General features: G+C 41.9%; 1 protein-coding gene across 5 annotated transcripts in view; it reads right to left on the bottom strand.

Annotated features, from left to right (window-relative positions):
• Nucleotides 1-11,928: 11,928 nt before the first annotated feature.
• RNF19A (ring finger protein 19A, RBR E3 ubiquitin protein ligase) overlaps nt 11,929-21,678 on the bottom strand; it is a 66,148-nt gene continuing 56,398 nt past the window's right edge. For all 5 annotated transcript variants that reach the window (XM_041123068.1, XM_030011825.2, XM_030011823.2 and 2 more), the window contains 5 exons: nt 19,860-19,974; nt 17,598-17,759; nt 16,714-16,927; nt 14,555-14,698; nt 11,929-14,176 (listed from right to left, as the gene is read on the bottom strand). In XM_041123068.1, the coding sequence (XP_040979002.1) occupies nt 13,489-14,176; nt 14,555-14,698; nt 16,714-16,927; nt 17,598-17,759; nt 19,860-19,974 (1,323 nt within the window). In that variant the 3' untranslated portion in view covers nt 11,929-13,488. The remainder of the gene's footprint in view (nt 14,177-14,554; nt 14,699-16,713; nt 16,928-17,597; nt 17,760-19,859; nt 19,975-21,678) is intronic.

The following is a 21,678-nucleotide window of genomic DNA, read 5'->3' as shown; positions in this document are numbered from 1 at the left end:
CAATTATGGATTCTTTTTTCTGCTTCTACACACTTTAGGCTTGTAATTCTGACATGTGGATTATGAGTTTTGTCTTGAAGTAGAGTGCCAAGAATGAGGCTTTTAATTCCTAAAGCACTGTCAGTACAAGTTATGGTTTTTTGTTTTTAAATGTCCTCTTTTTACGAGATTGTCATGTGTTCAAGAGAGATCTATTGCTCATCTAATCTATGTATAACCAATTGTACTTAACCAACAAAATGCCAATTTCATTCTTCAATCATGGTGGCAAAGTATTCCACATTCACTAATTTCTGTGTTAGCGATTTCAATCTTTTTATTTTTTCCACTGCAATTTAGCATGTTCAGAGAAGATTCATTGTATGTGTGCAACTTACTGACACGGTTTAGAAAACTTAATTGATTTTCATGTAATAGAGTTCAGAGTGTTTTTAATAACAGTAAGTTACAAGCTGGAGAACGTTATTAATAATACATGGATTAGGAAAAAGTTATTTTGCTAAAAGAAAGCATAAAAACCAGCTATGTAATTTTAAAATAGTCTTAGTTGCTTGAAAACTGCAGTTGAGTAAGAGCCAATGTCAAAAGCCACCACATCACAAAAGCTTTTGATAAAGTTAAATCAAGAACCAAAACAAAAAACAAAAAAAAACCTCAAAACCCCAAGTATCAAAAGCTGGTTAGGTATCTTCTAAGCAGCAGTCTTGACTGCCAAAGTTTGTAGCTATCTCATTTGTATAGTTCGTTTTGACACTGAAGACAAAAATCAGAATCTGCAGCAGTAAATCATAATAAAAATACAATTCAGTAAATTTAGGAGACAGTCAGACATTATTAAAAAACCAAAAAGGCTTTAAAAGACATGAGATTTTTAGATGGAGTTTTCTTAACAAATAATTTTTTCCCAAGGAGATAGACAAATGGGTTTTCATGGCTGGGTATACAGTATCACAGTTAATTTTAGGGCAGTTTTAATCAAGCCCTAGTGATTAAACTAGAAACCTAAAAGTAGTCCTGTAGTCCAGGAAGATACCTTTTCTTGTAATACCTTCTAGACTGAATGTCTGCTGAAACAGAGGTTAACTCATTTTGAGGTAAAAATGACAGAGATCAGGGATCAGGAAGCTCAAATTACCCCTTGTTAAAAAGTTCTGAATGGAGAACTGCAGCAATGTTTGCAAGCAGTTACCCGGCTGGTGGGAGGGAGTGACATGCCACCAGCTGCAAGCAGAGCTTTGTACCCACGTGTGTCTGACCCCCCCCGACTTGAAAAATCAGCACTTACTTACCTGTGAAGTCCTTCATATTCCAAAGCACAGAGCTGATCATGAGTATGTCTCTCTTAAATAGACAGTAATAAGAGGGTGGGTTTTGCTAGAAAGTTTAAATTCCGCCCTAATGAAATACTCAGCAATGAGTGGGTTTTCACTTGCTGTGGTGTGTGATCCCTTCAGTTTAAGGCAGACCATAAGCTTTGGCTGGTTGAGTATTTAGACAACCCCCCCAACACTCTTTGGCAGACAGATAGATAGCCCCCCTACTATAGCTTGACACTGATCTCGAACAATATTCCAGTATGTTCCCAACCCTTGTCACGTACCAGGAGCTGCTTTTAAAAAATTTTTTAAGCTCATTCCAGTCCATGATCCCAAAGGGAGAAGATGCTTTCTTGAAGTCCTGCATTCCTGAAACTGCCGCCAGGCTGGGCATATGCTCTCAGCAGATCCTGGGCACCAGCCCCACTCTGGGAGATGTCACGAATTTCCTACAGCGCTGCTTTACGCGACTCACTCCCAGGTGAACCTCTGAAGCAGAAGCCATTGAACAGTAATTGATGCAGTAATTGGGAATGCCCCGCTCTATGGGTAGCAGACCCCTAAAACTGTAGGTGCTAAACCTTTACTACGTCTATTCTTAAATATCAAGCCAGCTGTATTACCTGCAAATCTTTTCCATCTGATGTTCCGCATGCCTGTGCCTCAACTAGGAACTTCTGGCCTCACCTTTCAAAGTTAAAGAAATATATTTTCAAAGTACAAGGGAATAATGAAGAAAGTGAAACATTTATTGTTTTAATAGCTGAAAGATGGAATCAAATAGTCAAATATATATTTCTTTAAAAAAAGAAAAAAGTTAGCAACTCTCAAATGTAAAAAAGATGGTCCATGAAGCTGAGCAAAAAAATGAAAGAAGTTTGACAGGAGCTGTTCATCTGTAATGCCACCAGCAGGCTAGCAGTACTTGCAGTCATTTTGGTGACGTTCCTGCGTTGTTCAGATTTCACTGAGTTTGGCTACTTAGTTCAGACAGTATTTGGGAGGGCCTGACTGACAGGCAGAACATAGAACTTACAAAAAAATCAAATCAAACAACTTGTTAGGGACTGTACTGCTGATTTGGCCTGAACAGCTCAAGCCAAGACCACCAGGCTTCAAAACCTGCCCCTTTCGTGGGGCAGCTTTAGACCACTGAAAGTCATTCTTGGGGCATGGGGTGTGGGAGGGAATACTTTCAGGTGCTGATTTCCTAAAACCACTTGTTTAGCAGGTAAGGGCTGCCTGACTGTCTCCCTCTTGGCTTAATCTGGGGAACCTCCTCAGAGCCAGAGGGGGAAATCTGTGCAGCCCTGAATAGTTGCAGCATAACAGCAAATGCAGGATGAGCTGTCAAAGATGATGTCCCCGGCCAGGCAACGCGGGCTGGCCTGTGCACAGAGGAGGCCGCAGCAGCATCCCGCTGCCTTTCGCATGCGGCACTCGCGATGACCCGCCAAAGCGGCTCCTTACTCACCACCGGACCGACTGCAAAATCGGTTCTGCTTCCCCTGACCCCGTTGTGCTTACACCTCGCATCGTCAGCAGGAGAAGCCACGGAGCAGCTGAAATGCTGCTTTCCCCATGGCTGGGTCAGGAGCTCAGCTTTCCCAGGGCAGTCCCTGGCCCTGCCACTCCTGGTCTTTTTTCCCCTCCCTGTTTTGAAACGCTTCTGTCTTTGATTGTCTCTGCTCTGCCCTCAGCATTTATTTATCACACTCTTTCATCTCTCTCTGCCCGCCATAAGCATCAGCTCTTCTGCTCGGTTGCCAGGTTGAGCTGCTCTGCCAGTCAAAAGTAAGAATATGGCTGTCCAGTGCTGCAGCGGGTGGCTTTCTGCATGGCGTCAGCTTAAACACAGGGGCCCAGAAACAATAGAGTGCACAAAAGGGGGGGAAATCTGTTTTATTGGTACTGGGTTTTACATCCTTCGAAGAATAAAGCATTTCCTCTTTAGAAGAGGGCAAGAGAATCTCAAACAGCATACCTGACTTTGTGGCAGGGAGAGCCAAATTGCAGCATGGTGTTACTGTCTTGGGTTTGTCACTTACCCTCTCAGCATTAACATCCACCTTTTTAAAAACAGACAAAAGCCAAAAAAAACCCAAACCAAACCCAACAACACTACAAAAACCTGCTTCAGGAGGAGAACATTGGTTTTTCAGGTGATGGGAACAGGCAAGTGAAGTGTCGTCCCAAAGTGGCAATAAGCTGGCCAGCCCCAACACAGCAAATGGCAGAGTGAAAATACCCTGTATAGACAAGCTAACCAGGCTCACAGTGACTGATTTGCTCCTGGATACAACTCCCTGTTTTTAGCATGAGAGAGAGGGAGTTTCCTTCTGTAGGCACTGAAAAGAAGGCTAGTGGCTAGGGAATAGAGCATGCCAGGGAACAGGGGTTTGCACTGTTGCTATTTTGCTCCCTTCAAAATATTTTTGAAATTTTTAGAGAAGATAGCTCCAGGTTGAACAGGTGCTGTCACCCAAGGGGCAACAGTAAGAGGTGCTAGGAGGGATGAGTGTCATTATGGCACGACTGCTTCTCTGGCCAAAAAGCCGATTTACTGCAGAGCCCTCGCCACCACTCTTCTTACCTTCCTGCGTAGTGGTGCAGGCAGCAGAACCTGGTGGGAGCCCTGTTACTGGCAAACCACACTCTTGGCTCTTATGTGGGAAGTTCCCCTCATCAGAACCTGCTGTGCTTTATGTGATCCAGTTGCGCAAACAAAGGGCTACTCTTTGTGGCTGCCAGGCCTTTCAGAAGCATGTGAACTGAAGTATTTAGACTTGTTCATTACAATAAACAAAATATATATTTTTGAACAGCAGGGAACACGACTCCTTCCCCACTTGTACATCAAGATTTATGACCCGAGTCAGTGTAACTGCTCACTGCCCGCGAGCTGCAGCTACCCAAGGGACAAAGGGCAGGCAGCTGGGAGGAGGGTGTCAACCCCTGATGGCTGGCTTAAGGAGTATTAAATGTCACTTAGCCATAAGTACTCCCTCATTTACCGGGTCTCTGCCTGTGCAGCACTGTTTACCTACCCATTGGGATGTAACACTTCTGGGTGCGAGACGCAGCCTGCGGTGCAGGGTGCTGGTGTCATTTCCTTGCAGCCCTGTGCTATTTCTCAGTTCCTGCTTGTTAAATGCCACCCTTGTAAATAAACCCAGCAACATGAGAGTGGTTTTGCTAGTAAGCAAGAGGGATTCCTGGCCTGGCACGTGAGCGAAGTGTGTCAGCAGGTTCATGTTTGTGGCTGAACTTCCAGGTACTGTGAGGAGGCTGGATTTTGTGCCAGGCTGACACCTGTTCCCTCTGTTGCCTGATCCAAACCCAAAACATTTCAAGGGGAGCCCAGTACAGCCATTTGGTCATGTTTTAGGTATCAGCCCGGAGGCTGGCAAGGGGATGCTCTTATCCTGCTGTGCTCCCGGGCACTTTACCTCCTTCTCCTGCCCCACGGCTGCCAGGGAGCACGCGGTCAAACGAAACGGCTAGGAGCCGGCAATGGGGCCAGAAGTGTTACGCAGGAGCTTCGCGCACAGGTCTATCTGTCTGCGTAACTTAGCACACTCGCTCTCTGACATGCTGCCATACCGGCTGAGGAGCAGCAGGACAGGTTTGCTCGGCTGTATGGCCCCCACTCCCTTTGGGCTTCCCACGTGCCACTGAAGTGCCAGCTCTGCATTTGTCCTGACACCAAGGCAGCGCTCAGCCCTGCCTGACACTGGGATCCACCAGCAGCTCCGTGCTGGACAACCACGCTACGCTTGCAGCTTTCCGTGCTCCACGAGAGCCGGGAGGCAAACCTCGGGTTTCCCATGCAGGAGTGAAGCTGCACAAGGTCGCACGGCAACCCCACCGCAGAGCCAGGAACAGACTTCGCCTACTTCGAACACTGCGTTTCCCTGCTCTAGGTGGGGGCTGCCGCGATGGGGATGGTGCAGAGCTGAGATCTTGCAGGAACTGCAGCTCTCAGCTTGGCCTTCCCACAGCACATCCCTGTCGCCAGCCGGCCTTCAGCAGCAGCAGCAGGACCTTCATCACCATCACCCAGAAGGACCAGAAACAAACTTATGGGATTAAGAAGTAACAAAGGGAAATCAAGTCATATTTTGCATAGGAAGAGGGGCCTACAGCAGGCAAGGTCAGCAGCTCTGGAAGCAGAGGGTAGGGAGCAGGAAGCCCATGGCTGGACACACTCGTCGATGAACATCTGTCCCTGTGCTTGCACACATGAGGGATGCACTGCAGTCACTGCAGCTGCAGGCACAGGGACAGATGTTCATCGGTGCATCCCTCATGTGCGAGGGCTGCTGCACCCCAGGGTGCCCAGGCAGCAGCCCTTCACCAAGGCCAGAGAAGCTACCGAAAAAATCACAAGCTCCTTCTGAAAAGCTGTTGCAATCTGTTTTCTATAAAGAAGCAAATCTTCTTAGCAAAATATATATATAATAGATAGATAAATTCTGTCTCCTCAGGAAAAAAAAAAAAAAGACAGGTTTTGGTTTTTTTTTACTTCCCTGTCAACTCAGCAGTCTGGGTCTTGACTCTATCAAGTTTTCAACAACCTCAAAAACAACTCTGTTACTGCCCCTAGTCCTCAAGGGTACTTTAAAATACCATGTTTCAATCTAATTACATATATGAGATTGATTGCTATGTCACTCTATTTTAGCAATAATTTCATCTAATTCAAACAAAACTGAGAGAGACACAAGGAGGAGGTCTAGAGGCAGGTACTCAAAGAGGCTCCTCCAGCACAGCCCAAGAGTTCCCTTCACAACAACAGGAGGGTCAGATGCCCCACTGTCCTGGTATTGGCTGGGATGGAGTTAATTGTCTTCCTAGTAGCTGGTACAGTGCTATGTTTTGGGTTCAGTATGAGAAGAATGTTGATAACACACTGATGTTTTCAGTTGTTGCTAAGTAGTGTTTAGTCTAAAGTCAAGGATTTTGCAGCTTCTGATGCCCAGCCAGCAAGAAGGCTGGAGGGGCACAAGAAGTTGGGAGGGGACACAGCCAGGGCAGCTGACCCAAATTGGCCAAAGGAATATTCCATACCATGTGACATCATGCCCAGTATATAAACTGAGGGGAGTGGGACTGAGAGGTATCACTGCTCAGGAACTAACTTGGCATCGGTTGGGAAGTGGTGAGCAGTTGCACTGTGCATCACTTGTATATTCCAATCCTTTTATTATTACTATTGTCACTTTATTAGTGTTATCATTATCATTATCAGTTTCTTCTTTTCTGTTCTATTAAACTGGCTTTACCTCAACCCATGAGTCTTACTTTTTTTTTTTCCAATTCTCTCCCCCATCCCACTGGGTGGGGAGAAGAGAGTGAGCAGCTGCGTGGTGCTTACTTGCTGGCTGGGGTTAAACCACGACAACCACACAGTGTAGTTCCACTAGCAGAGCATCATTTATACAAGTACAGCCCAAAGGGGGAATGCAGCTGTGCATTGAACTCCAGCTTGTGTGAAAAAGGGACCAATGTGTCCTGGCCAGGACTCGTCTTAGCACCTTCTCCAATTACGTCTTCATAGGATGGTTTCATCCCCTCACAGAGGCTATTCCACCTTCTTGACAGCTTCTTCATGGCAGCATTCAAAACCTTATATGAAAACTTTGCATTTACTTCGAAGTTGCAAAACCTTATGCATGATCTGGTAGATACTTAACCAAATTCTCCTCTTGGGAGTCCAAGAGACTGCCCACAAGTTATACTACGTGGGGTCTATTACACTGGCAATAAACTAGACCTAGAAGTAGGGCCTCTTTTCCTCCTTTCTAGGGAAAGTATTTTGCAGCTGTTACTTTCTAGAACTAAAGAAGAAGGGAAGATGGCAACCCATCATGGAGTTGAAGCTGAACAAGTTATTTTGCAAGTTCAAGACAAGAGCATTTGTAACAGCGCTGTTAGTCTCTGCACAGCTCTGCGTGATGACGAGACGGTGTTACTAGCAGCAGGGGAAGCCAGCAGTGCTGCAGGACGCACGGCACTTCAACCTTCTTGCACACGCAGGGCACAGCCTCACGCCCGGCCTGCAAGCGGCAGCCGTGCTCGTCGCCGGGAGAGCTGGGAGCATCGCGCTCTGCCTGCGCAGCTCACTGGCAGAGGTCCTCTCAGGCAAACCGGTAATAGGAACTTTTTGAGCAATGTTACAGCTAGTTAAACCCATAAGGCTTAGCACGAGCAAACTCACAGTTGTGAAGATGAGATCCCTGATGCTTCCAGGGCACTTAGGAGTCTGCTTTGATGCAGCACCTCATCCATGACACCAGCAGGGCTGAGCAGCACTACGTACTCTCCCAGGAGGCAGCATCTCTATATGGTGGTGACTGGAGACCGGCAGGTTTTTATTCCTGGCTGCAGTCTCTGCTGAGGGTACTGTTTCATCTGCTTCCTTCACCCAGGGGGGTCATGACACTGTGCTGTCTGGGAGAGAGCTTCAGTGTAGAGATCTGAGAGCTTGGGTCTGAGTTTCAACGGAGAGTCAAATCTATTCGTCAACCTGCACGCTCTCAGCACAATGCTTGGTGCTCCCTCCTTTAGTGGAACAGCAGCTTTGGTAGCAAGGGCAGCATTCACACAGGCAAGCAGAGCAGTACAAGACCGCATCCCTTCCTGGGGGAGACCTGGAAGCTCTTCATTTGACATCAAATTCACCTGTCCACAGTCTATACCCTCAGTTTGTATCTTATATCCTTAATATGTGATCATATCAACAGCAACAAACCACAAATTGGGACTGAAGAATAACATCTTCAGAGCTATCTTCCGAGACTTGGGGTTCTCATAGGTTGACTTGTTCGGCATGAAAGTTAAGTGCTACTCTTGTGGTTTGTGTGTCTAACTTCCTTTGCCTCCCACACAAGCTTCTTGATTACAAAGTACCTCAGGGCCACATTTCTCTACTTCTCTTACCCCTTAGAGACTGAAGGTAACAAAGACATTGCCACCAGTCTGGGACTGTGTTCCTCACCAAGATAAGACCTGGGGGTTCCTTGACCCTAATGGGGAGAACATTTTGCTCCCACAGCAACATCAGGTTATTCCACATGAGAAGAACAGGTGGCTGTCACCTCTGGGGCAGACAGGAGCAGTCAAGGTGGTAATGGTGCTATTTAGGCCTTTATGTGATCCTGATCCCTCAGGATCATTCCAGAGTTTCTGCTCAAGGCTGCCTCAATTTCACCTGAATTAGATGGAATATTAATGTATGTACATTTTCTCTCCAAAACAACACTTGAAGGAGGAAGATGCCAAGTAGCTTTTGTTCTTTTACACTCAGAGACAAGACTTCTAGATTACATGACCACCAGAAAACAAGACGGCAGTACAGCCACAAGCAAGCAGTATTATTCCCAAGGGAGAGCCACCAGAGCCCAGGCTGCAGCAGTGGATCCACCAAGAATTTCTGCCATTTTGAAAAACTTTTAAAATGGTCACTTAAAGCCCTAGTTGCACCTTGATCAGCCCTACCTGAGGCAGAGGCATCCAAAAGTAGATGATCTTTAAGGTCCCTTCCAGCCCAAACCTTCTAGAAATGCTGCTGCCTTTTATAGCGGTGTGCCATCACTGCTTGTCTGCAAGGGAACACAGGTGGTGATCTGCTGAGCAGTTGGACTCCTTCAGCTCTCTGCATGCGTTCACCTCCTGCCTGACTCCCAATCTTCGGCACCTTTTCATTTCTTGAAACCTCCAGCGCAGTGGAGGCAAGGACCTCCAGCCCACCCTGCACACAGTGCCCAGACACCCAGGACAACAGACACTGGGGCACGGTGCAGGTGGTGGCTCAGACAAGTTTCCAGCTCCAAATGCCACTGACATACCGAGCACAGCTGTGCAAGGTGGACCAAAAATCCAAACTCTCCTTTCCAACACCTACACAGGACAGGGTATTTTACCTTTCCTCTTTTCTGCTCAGCACCCTTTTTGCCCCCTTCCAGGTATGGTTTGGCTTAAATATAATTGAATAAAGTTTAACTAGACAATTTCATTACATACAACCCGGGTTTTGGTGTGTGTGTGTTTTGTTTTTTTTCTTCAGTGAGGCAACTAAAATATATCTCCTAAACACCTACATCAAGAGAACTTTTATTAGGAAATTATTTTTAAGTTCATTAACTCTAGTTAATATTTTTCAACCATCTGCTTGGTTTTCCTTATAAAGCATGATTACACACGTAGAGTGATGAGATGTGATGGCATTACTAAGCAGGCAACTGTTTAAAATTAATTTGGATTTACATATCAAAATGACTGGAAGAGACATGTCAGTCAAAAAATGTTTACATATCAGTAAAAAGTAAGCAGCTCACACATGCAAAAGTTTGTGACATTGATTCAGTGAAAGGAAGAGAGGCACAAGTCCAGATGCTTTACAAAAAAGCATATGCAAACATTGGGAGGAAAGGTTTTATCTATTTAAAGTTGTAACTATCTCAAATGTTCTCTGATATAGCAGATGTTAAAATTAATTTCCTCTTGAGATTCACAGTCTGACATTTAGTCAACTTGGCCAGGAACCATGAAGATTTCTGAAAAAGAACCACCGTGTTGGGAGACCAGATATAAACCTGTGGTTTATTTCAGTGAAAGAAAAACTTTGCTTTATTGAATTCTTATACTGGTAGATCTATAAATAAGAGAAGCATCTTCTGTATTAGTGTATTAATAGAAGTGTTGTATCTTTTACTTTTTTATAGACTCAAAACAAAATTCAGTGCTGCATTAAATTTATTGGACTCCTTCACATACGAAGTATTACCTCTCAATAAAAAAATGTTACAAATGAATCAGCAACAGTTTTCTGCTAAAAACTTATCCAAAAGTGAATGGAAAAAACTTACCTATATTTCAACATGTTACCTCTTAATGTGGCATATAAAATTATCAAAGATTATTTCAGAGTGACTGAAAATAATACTATCATTTGATAAAGTTTACTTACAAGAGTAACCCGTATTTCCAATTTCCTGCACAGCAAAATTGAGGCCCTAAGAAATTAAGAGTTAAGTTTAAACTCACAACAATAGGTCTTCCACCTCCCAATTCCCTGCTGTAAGCTTTAGATTGCATTGCTACAAATTGATGTGCTTTAGTCATTTCATAGGTGTACTGGATAAAGCCGAATCACACATTTTCAAAGCTTGAGACATCAGTGCTAACTTTATTGCTATTCCATGAGACAATACATTCAAAACTAAACTGAAAATAAAAGCCAAAGGGGAGGTTCACCTTCTGCTGTATGGCATGGAGCAAATAACGTCTGGCTTAAGATGACTGATTGAAGGTGGTCACATGAGACTGCGCAGAAATTTAACTTACTCAGAGGTTTAGAAATAGGCGGCCTTGAAGGATGTTCACCAGTTGGACTGCATGTGCAATGACAGAAGCATGACTGGCTCACCAAGTCACGTTTTACTCCATTCTCCAGCCTCTGTTTTAAAGAATCAGTTAACACTTCAGTTCATGACTGTAACAGTGACATTTCTATACAGGCCTGAAAAATTACATCAGAAGTCACAAACTGGCCCTGTAAGATGAACAGCAAATGCTTCATTCAGTTAATGCTGATTAATTCAATACATTTACTCTTCAGTAACAAGGTATTTTTTAAGTGTTCAGACTACCAGGGTGGGGGTGGGGAATCATTCAGGAACAAAGCACAAAAAGGAACTGTTAACACTAACCTCCCCACAAAATATAAAATTTGTATTCGTTTCCAATTCAGAGCACCTGATGACATGGCAAAAATTGCCCGTATGCCTTGCTACTATTTCTAGGGAAACATAATGTTTCCCTCATCCGATTTCTTATTCTGTCTTTGAGCATCGGAATTTATACCATTGGAAAGGGTATAAATAATGCTCTAATTGTAGTTTTAGAGTTGACCCAGCATAACAGTTATCCTCGTTATTCACTCTGATATAAATACAGCTTACATATGGGTTTGGGACAAGGCAGATCCAGCTGTCTTCTGTAATGCATCCCAGTCAGTTTTAAGTTTCTTATTTCCTGAGCCTGTCATGATACAGGTGAGAAAATGAGCCTAATGTGAATAGGCAGCTCAGCCAAGCAAAACACACCACTTGTTACCCAGAAACTCTGGCCAATCTGCAGTGTTTCAGAATGAACTTCATACAGACTGTGTGAATTGAGAACATCATCACTTTATATGGAGAAAGTAGAGGTTGAGTTTAGCTCAGCAATCTCAGCAAGCTCACAAGCCTGCCCGCTTGTGCCAAGATGGTGCAATTTTGTTTAAAGAGTAATATGCTTATACCAGAGCTGCATCCTCTCAGAAAACCATTTACTGTCCTGCCTGCCCTACAGGCCGCTCAGATTGCTATTCTGTAAGATGAAAAGAAATCAGGTTGAAGCCTTGTACAAAATGCAACTAACTTTAGATCTTATATTTCAAAGTATCAGAGCATTCAACTTCCAAAGCACACCTAACAAAATAAAAATGTTTAAAGGCAACAAGAGATGACGGCAGTCAGCACCTTACAGGAAAAAAAAAAAGCCCCTTCTGGGAACACACTCAGTCTTGTAAGACTAATCAGCACACTAAACAAAGGACCACTAGAAGTCAGTATTTAGACATTTATTTCAGATATGCAGTTTACACGCTTATTATTGAGCAAAACTGATTTGCAAATATACAAATACTGTAACAAGCATTACCAAATAACATAACTGGCACTAGTGTTATAAGCATATTACTGAAACTGGTGAGGATAAGTCATGGATGAGGACTGCAGCTCATGGCATTTTCTTTTCATCCAACCAAACTTCCAGTAGCACCATAATGGCAATACATGAAATACAAGACAGAACATTGTTAACTGTTATTCTGATATTCACAATTCTTTTTTTTTTTTTTTTCCTTCCATTTTAGTGAATTACATAGCAAAAAAACATTAACAGTGCAGGCGCTTTGGCCAACTTCAGCTTGTGTTCAGCTGTACATCCTCCATATGCAAAAGAAAAAGAAAAAAGCCAGCATATTTGGAACCCATCTTTGCACTTGGGCAGTCATTGCACTGCACTTTGATTCTGGGACTGAAGATATGCATGTCTAGCAAAGAGATGTCATGTCCACTAAAGCCTGAGTGAGTCTTTGGTAGGCTAATACTTCATTATTATTATTATTATACATTTATCTACCACAGTCATTTTATTCACTAGAATTTTCTTTTGTGATCCAAGGTGGCCAAAGAGGACATTCTGGAAAACATTACAGTAAAATCCTCAAACGACCAGGCACTTCAAACCCAGTCTTTTCCAAAGGCACCAAGAATTGATGGGGCACTGTTTTTCCCCCTAATGAAAGGTGACTGCATCTGCTTTTCTACAATGCTTATAAATCACCAGATTGTTATTTTACAGTTTTTACACACTATATAGTAGCCTTATCTGCTGCATGGTTGGTTGCATGAATAAATAACTCCACTGTTCTTCACAGGTGACGTCTCCATTCCACCATATATTAAGTACCAATTTCTTCTGTTTCAAAATTATGTAAAATGCCATAACCTTGCTCAAAATGTACACACATACAAACGCTTCTGACACAGGCTATGTCCATCTGAAGATAGGCGGTTCATTCTACATGCTTTCTAAATACAGTGTGTCCAGTTATGAAACAAAATTATCATTGCAAATATTCACTGTTGAAATATGTTTTTAGAGGTCTCTGCAAAAATTTTGCTTCCCTTAAATAGAGTTCACACAAGAACGGTTTTAAGTCACTAACGCTCACCTAACACCCGTTTATCCCAAACCCCATATTTTCCAAGTGAACAGTGCAGGTCATATTATTCATTTCAGCTTTTAACATACTAAGATTTTACCAATTTTTATCTAAATACACCAAGTATATGCTTTCAAGCAAAGTTGTGGCAAAAATACAAAACATGGACATATTTGTACTGCTGTAATGCACTTGGTTAAAGCCTTCATGTCTCTTCACACAGGTCTAAGATCCATATGAAGTATTTTGCCTTATCAGACAAGTATATATAAAATGCAGTTGTATCAAAACCTTGCTTCTGCTGGTCACCTGAAACTTACAGAAGTCGCGTGTAATTCAACCAGCTTTCAGACAGGGTTCTTTAGTGGTAAATATATTTTTGCAGCACTTACAGGCTTAAATTTCAGTCTGAATACCAGTGCTCAATTCCACAGCATGTTGTGAATGGTTGTTGTTTGTTTCTTTCAGTGTTTCACCGACACCTAAATCTACATCTGTCAAAGATCCATTATTAATGCTTTCCTCAGCAATGTAACTCAGCTGTGGAACATCAGTGCTTGGGGCTGTTGGAACAGGCACAGGGATTCCACTTGGCTGTGGAGAGTTTTCCAAGCGATCATTTTCCACCTCTGGGAGAACATTGACTGTGGTAAAGCGAGTATGATAGTCACTGGAACCATGGCTACAGGAAGTTTTCATACTTTCCATATCTGAGCAACTAAACTCAGAAAAATGACTCGAGTGAGAATCTGCTACAGATGGAATGCTATCGCTAAGAGAGGGAGAGTCAAATTCACTGGAGTTTGTGCTTTGTTGTTCCAACAGCTGAGCATCCATGTCCTCTCTTGTCTCATTTATCTTCATGCTACTCTTCTTTCTCAGCTTACCTTTACATTTTTTTCCTGCTGTTGTTTCTTTGGACCACTTGGTGGCACTAGATTTACTTTCTGGCAAGCAGGCCGATGAACAACCGGCATTACGACCTGCAGCACTGCCATCATCAACACTACTGCTTCCGCTGTTGTGTCTGAATTTGGCTGGCTTTGATTCAATATCCACTTGCACTTCCATACTGTTACCTTCCCTAGAACAAGAAAGAATCCGAAAGTGTAAGTGGTCATCTAAGACAAGCCAGCTAACACAGCAAACAAACTCTTGCTGCTTTCCAAGATACATAGCAAAAGAAAGTTAGAGATGTAACTTGTTTTAGAGAAGCGTTTAGTCAAATAAACAGCCCAAAGAAAAACACGAAGTCTGAAAGACCACTTTACTGAGCTACAGCGACAGTGCTCCTCTTTGGAAATAACCTTGGCAAAATGTAAGCAGTCACATGTAATTTAATTTGTAACAAAATCTGCAGTTTCAAAGGGTAATCATTAAAGTAGAACAGCTAAGGCATGCTTAGAATATCCTTTAATAAGCAAGGCTTATTAGTCTTCTATTTTCACCACATTTCTCTTACCTGTCCAAAGGGATGTAGGAGTTCAGAATAGATCCTGCCATTGCTTTGGTACTGGCATTGTCACTAACTGTTCCCAAGCTAACTGTGCCAGATTCTCCACTCAGACTGTATCGTTCTTTCTGCACATCTGCTTGTACTTCCAGTCTTGGAGAGAAAGAAAAAGAGTTGCATATACTGCTACTACAGTTAAAGCACACTAGTTGAAAATTAGTATCACCTTGTAGAGCTTCACCATTCAGTAATAAGCAGAATTTATTAGTTACTCCAACACAGGTGCACATATTTACCCTACTGAAACAGGTTCTCTCCTCCCACTGTCAAAAATGACTATTTTTTTAATTTAAAACAAGGAAGCAAACAAAAACACCCCAAAGCAAAACCAGACTAATTTCCCAACAAAGCCAAGTGTTGCATGTTAACCAGAGGTTCTGGATTCTTTCCTCCCTGAGATTTACATGAACAACTTCCAGGCTTAGCTACAATTATTTTGCAGTTACTGTACTGTATACTCTAAAAATGGAAAAAACTATCAGAAGGGTACACAAGCTCAAGACATGATAGTTCCCATGTTTCTCCAGCTGCAAAATTATTACTAATCAAATAACAGGCAGAGAACTGTGTTCTGTACTCTGCTTTATATTGTATTATTATCAACAGCAACAGGAATAATAGAAACCTGAGCAATCTTAAGTTGGGCTGAGCAGATAAGGCAGAAAAAGTTATAGGCTTTTTTCCAAATGCCTTCTTTATCTATGTTCTGACAATGAATTGGAAGCGGGTTTTTTTTGTTTTGTTTTCCACTCTCAGCTCTTAAAATAGGATAGGTATACCTCACTGTCCTGGTTTTGGCTGAGGTAGAGTTAATTGTCTTCCTAGTAGCTGGTACAGTGCTATGTTTTGGGTTCAGTATGAAAAGAATGTTGATAACACACTGATGTCTTCAGTTATTGCTAAGTAGTGTTTAGTCTAAAGTCAAGGATTTTGCAGCTTCTGATGCCCAGCCAGCAAGAAGGCTGGAGGGGCACAAGAAGTTGGGAGGGGACACAGCCAGGGCAGCTGACCCAAATTGGCCAAAGGAATATTCCATACCATGTGACATCATGCCCAGTATATAAACTGAGGGGAGTGGGACTGAGAGGTATCACTGCTCGGGAACTAACTTGGCATCGGTTGGGAAGTGGTGAGCAATTGCATTGTGCATCACTTGTTTTGTATATTCCAATCCTTTTATTATTATTATCATTTTTATTATTGTTATTATCATTATTAGTTTCTTCCTTTCTGTTCTGTTAAACTTCTTATCTCAACCCACAAGTTTTACCTTTTTCCTTCCAATTCTCTCCCCCATCCCTCTGGGTCGGAGGGAGTGAGTGAGCAGCTGCATGGTGCTTAGTTGCTGGCTGGGGTTAAACCATGACACTCACTCAGCAGTCATAGCTCAAAACACCTGTCCCAGCATAAGGGAACTCTTAATGGTAATCCTACATTCCTTATTCTACATAGCCTAGACTTCCAAATTACTCAAGAAAATGAGCAGTGTTAGCACCTGATTTAAGGAACAAATTCCATCCTGAAGCCTAAACGTTAACAATCCTTTCCAGACACTCCCTTTCTCTTCAGGGTACAGGACAGCCAACAAATAGTAAGGCCCCAATTCACAGGAGGCATTAGGCACGTAAGCGACAAGAAGTTGCCACCTTGGCAAGGCTAGGTGCCCAGCTGCCTCCCCTCCTGCCTAAGTCCATTTTGAATCCGCACTCCACCCAGGTGTTCTGAAGGCACAGCTTGGTACTTGTAGACTACTGAACAAGTCAGGAGTTCTGACTTTGGGATGAGATGCACCAGAGAACATGACACGTGTTAGACACGAGGTACCTCCCTCTGACTCCTGGGTAGAGACTGCTCTCCTGGGAAGCAGGAGAACAACATCTCAGGTCCCACTCATCCTGAAAAGAATTCAAACTCTTCTTTGAGGGTTGTGGTCTGGCAGGATGTCTTGGAAATCAGCAAGTTTGTCAGAGATGAACTGTCTCTATCTCCCAGAGACAGTTCCTTTTAATAGGAGCCAATTTAAAAAAAACATAAAAAATCCTAGTAACACCACTTCCTCTGCTTACATGTAGAGCAGGATACTGTACAGTAGAAAACATGTCTCTTACCTGTTAAAGCAGTTAACCATTGCACTTCCTGAGAGGCTGCCTGTTATACTAGCCCCAGCCAGGGCCATAGTACTAGCGGTTTCACTTAGGTTGTCTCGAATGGCTCCTATTCTATCCATGTGGCTACCACTTGCACTCAAGCTGCCAGTCAGTCCTCCAACGCTTCCTTCACCTATACTAGGGTTATGACGTGCCTCTGCTACTGAAGTTGTATCTAGACAGAAATAAAGAAGTCTTATCAGTTATGGAAGTAGAACTCAGCAGTTTCTTGAATGTGACCATGGAAACCTTTCCTGAAATTATGCTGAGAAAAAGGATTTATAAAACATACTGTCACAAAAAGATAACTTTGTCAAAAGAAAAACAACCAAAACACAAAAACCAAAAACCAACCACCAAAAAAAAAAAAAGAGACCTTACTTGGAGTTGCCTGACATCACATACTTAAGATACCAAAGTTAACCATGGATACAACAGGTAACATGGAGTGAAGGAACACAGAGACCCCACCACAAAGGATATTGCCATGTAACTAAGAAATAAAGCATCACATCAGCTTTTAGTTCCCCCTATTACAGATAAAAAAGCCAGCTAGCTAGCCTCCACAAAACAGGATTCTGAAAAAGCAGCATTAATTTTATCTTAAAACTTTTACCTGTAGAAAAGACTAGAGTCTGGCTTTGATTAAAATAGGCAAGAAAAGCTTTAATGCTTGTATTACAGCACAACATGAACACAGAGAAGCTACCCTCACCTGAGAGCCGGTCTTCCAGCAACAAGTGGAAGTAGTCCTAAACTGCAGATAAGTACTCTAGTATCTAAGGCCATCAAATATAAGTCACAAAGCCCACATTTATAGAAAATGAAACACTAAATTTTCTTACCTACAGCTGCATTTGTTCCACCAACATTTATATCATTTTCATCATCAAATTCTATCCTGACACCTTTTCCATTGCCTGCTGACACACCACAGCCTCCACTTCGGCAGAGGGAAATTGGAACAACTCCATACACGTAAGCCAGCATAATAGGAACACCAATACCTGCAGAGGGAAGTACAGTCTTTCATTAAATGTGACTTATAATTTAGAGCCTTTCATAATAGCAATTTCATTTTCTGTGATCACTTAGTATTTCACACTTGAAAGAAATCAGGAGGGAGCAAAATTAAGAAATATCAGTAAAACACTAAAGTGAAATGACAGGAAAGTACTTTCAGCAGGCAGAATGTCCTCTATCAGCACTGGCAGGCAGAGACACTTAATACTTGATGTATTAATACTTCCAGTACATCAATAACATCTTTTACAAACAAAATGAAAGTACTTTAAAAGTTCATGTAAGCTCCATTGAGGACTATAATAATGTTCCACCTGAGAAGCAGAAATAGCAGAGATCTATTTCAAATATTATTCAACTAAAAATGTTAGTACCTCTACTAATTTAAATAGGGGGCTTGATTTTGCATACACAAGTCAGACAGGGCTTTGCTATCAATTTAATATTATTATTACTGTAGGTTCTTTCATATTTATTGTGTCACACTGATTCAATTTAAAAATTTTAATTATACAAGTTTTCCTTAAAAGTAAACAATTCTCTGGAGCAGGGTGGCAGGAGTTAAGGGAAACCAGTGAAAGGAACTGTGGGCTAAAGCACACATACATATACGCACACATCCACCCCACCACTTCTAGTGGACTGTGGAAGTTACTCCTTTGGCATATGAATTAAACCATTCTATGGCTTTGCTGATGGATGTACACAGAAGGTACAAAAAAACAGTAAACTGAAAAATGGCAAGCTGGCACATTCTGAAAAAGCCAGGACAGCAGCAGACCCAATGCAAAGGCTCCTCAGTCTAACCCAAAAGAAGGGTTCCAGTTATAGGAAGTCCCTTTCACTAGAAATTCCTCAGCACTGAAGGAGCAAATCCATGTTCTCAAGGTCTTTACTTTGGAAGCCATATAATGCCCTGAGACTGGAGGCCATGTGTTAATGGCAACGGGGCAAGAGCAAAAACTCCATGAAATAAAATGTAACTGCTTTCCCTAAAAAGCCAAGTTTTATTGCTGGTCAGGAATAAGAAACAGCTCAAAAGAATGAGGTAAAGCAGACCTATAAATACATCTTTGAGACTTTGTGTCCCACTACCTGTTTAGAGGGGTGTGACACCACAGCTCACCACATGAGAACAATGCAATGAAGACAGACACCAGAGAGTTTTATGACTAGCATGTATCTGCATTTGCACAGTGGTCCAACATTGTTAACGAGCAGTTTAGAGCCACAGCTTCATGGCTAATTTAAACCAACACTTGCTAAAAGCGGCCCTGTCTTTTCCTAAGGCCACTCTTTCCTCACTGAGCATTACTTCTGGCACAAGGGGGAACACTACATACACAGCTGCGTGATGAATTGGATCAGGGGACTGATCCAGCTTAAAACTAAATGGTGGGTCTTAATGTGAATCAGTTATCCACGGCAGCTTACTGTGCGATTGTAAAGATGCCTGTGCTGCAACAAAGGAGAAGCAAGGCAGCACTGGGCAAATCCACTCCTATCAAAAAAAAAAAAAAATCAGGGTTTGTTTACAGTGATCTTGAAATTACATGGTAAGATGAGACAAGTATTTTGTAACACACAGCCAGATTTTCCTCAAATGCTATCCTCACCAATCCCTATGAGAGAATGTGATAGAATTCTGACTCCTAGAGCATAACAAATAGTTTGTCAACTACCATAATGTTAAGTGTAAGAGACTGTATTTTTCTTCTGTGTTGAGAAAAGTTTGATATTAAGTTATTCAAACACAAATAGACTCTGTGGCAACAGTTTTTTTCTTGGTCAGTCATTTAAAAAAGCTTTAAATACTTTAATTTTAAAAGCCAGATATGACAATGTGGAAACTTCAATTTGCAAAATAAAAATTATTTTTAATTCTTCGTTTTAATGCAGCATTTCCTGGAGTACTGTATTCTCCATTCTGCCCCAATAAATGTATAACCTCAGACTCCTCATTGTCTCAGTTCCTTCACCTATAAAAGGCAACTGTAGGACTTCTCAGCTGTTTTATTTATGATTGCTTATAGAGTTCTGGTTGCAAGGTGCTACCAATACACAAAATAGTAATATTTGCTTACCTACAGTTACTGCAGCTACAACTGGAGAAACAATTACAGATAAGGTTACACCGCCTGCTATAGCCAAGTTTCGCTTGTGCTTTGAAATGTCTTTGCCTTCATATCGATTGTGAATCTTGAGAAGAAAAGAAGAAAGGTGTTTTAGAGTATTATTGTCATCAATAATACATTGCTGCAAGGATGGAAGAACTGACATAAAATAGTTAGGAATATGTACCCTGCTCTCTTCCAGAGAGACCATATTCTGTGTCATGATTTATTCCTTATCCCAAAGTAAATTTATACATTTCTTAATTTTAGGCAACTTCTTCAAAGTTAGAAGTCCTCCCATCCAGCAAGTAAGCATTTACTTTCAGCCTCAAGTTAGAAGAGTTCATTACTCCAGCTTACAGAGTTTGGAAAAGTAGACAATTTTCAGGATCAAAGAACTACCACATCTGATCAAATTGACACTTCTTATTCCCAGCCACCTTTCCCCTGAACAATAAAGAGTGAAACTTTCACAGATTATTAGACATATTGAAACAGAGGTTGATATAATAGAGCCATTAAAATCTTGCAGTAAGGCAGTCTTCACCAAACATAGCCTGGGAAGAGGAGAGAGCAAGAACTCCATTGCTCTGGCACCCTCTCATGACAAGCTGTTGAGACAGGAAATATTTTAGCAAACCTGAGTCTTAGCTGTGCTACTATTTACTGAGAAATCTGCTAATCAAAACCCTTACTGATGGTTCAAGTCTGAAAATAACTCTAAAATGTAACTGCCTCAAACTTATCAGGTGCAAATCACAAATGAATATGAAAGGCCTTCAAAGATCACTGTTTTACAGAGTCCCTATTTTTTGTTTCATTTACTTTCTAGGAACATGGCTTTTCAGGGATACGCACTTCCATCTGTCATTGTTCTTGGTTAAGACATAATTACAAAATAACAATAGGTTGCTATCTTGATGGTTGCCATAAGGCTAAGTTAATCCTCACTACATCTAAGGAGGAACACAAAAGGGAGTACTAAAAGGATAATCACAATATTTTTGTATCAATATGCTACTGCAAAAAGAATGACAAAAAACGAGCTGAAAATTTTATTACATGTGCTTTCTAAATTACAATTTCAATTAGAGATTTCGTAGGGTAGTTCTCATTTTGGAATAAACTGAAGTATCTGTATTTGTTCAGGCAAGACAGGCAAGGAAAGGGCAGAGAAGACGCTGCACTTTGTATAACAAGAACGCATATACTTGCTCTGAGGTACATTATACAAAGAGCAACAGAGTAAGGGAGCACTTGAATGTGGGACATACCTATGGAATAAAAAGGAAAAATTGAACAGTAACACTCTCACAGTATGAGTGTGTACTAATTACAAACCCAGGAAGATCAGGTTTCACGGGGCTCTGAGCAATTAGCAGGATCATCTGAGGCACTGAATTTTACTGTTATGGGCAATTTTAACTACCAAAACAGAAGGCATACAACAAACAAAGTTATCTATGAAGGCTACTGGATTCCTTAAACATAAAGCAACAAAAAGGAATGGAAGGGAGTGGTTACAGAGGAGAAACTGATTGAAAACATCAAGATAGGAGCTTACATTGGTAGAAATAACTATGAAACAAGAAGCTTCAGAATACTGAGTAAAGAATAAAGAGTATCCAAATAAAAATACTGGGCCAGAAGAAGAGGGATTTCAATAAACACAGAAAACTGGTAGGTTACAAGACTTATATCTAGAAAAAGATAGGACTAGCACTTCCTCAAGGAAACACTATCAAAGCACAAGCACAAACTCTTCCAATGGAGGAGACAGACAGAATGT

This window comes from Aquila chrysaetos, chromosome 4 (genome assembly GCF_900496995.4).
Source record: "Aquila chrysaetos chrysaetos chromosome 4, bAquChr1.4, whole genome shotgun sequence".
NCBI lineage: Eukaryota > Metazoa > Chordata > Aves > Accipitriformes > Accipitridae > Aquila > Aquila chrysaetos.
This window is presented reverse-complemented; position numbering and strand designations above follow the sequence as displayed.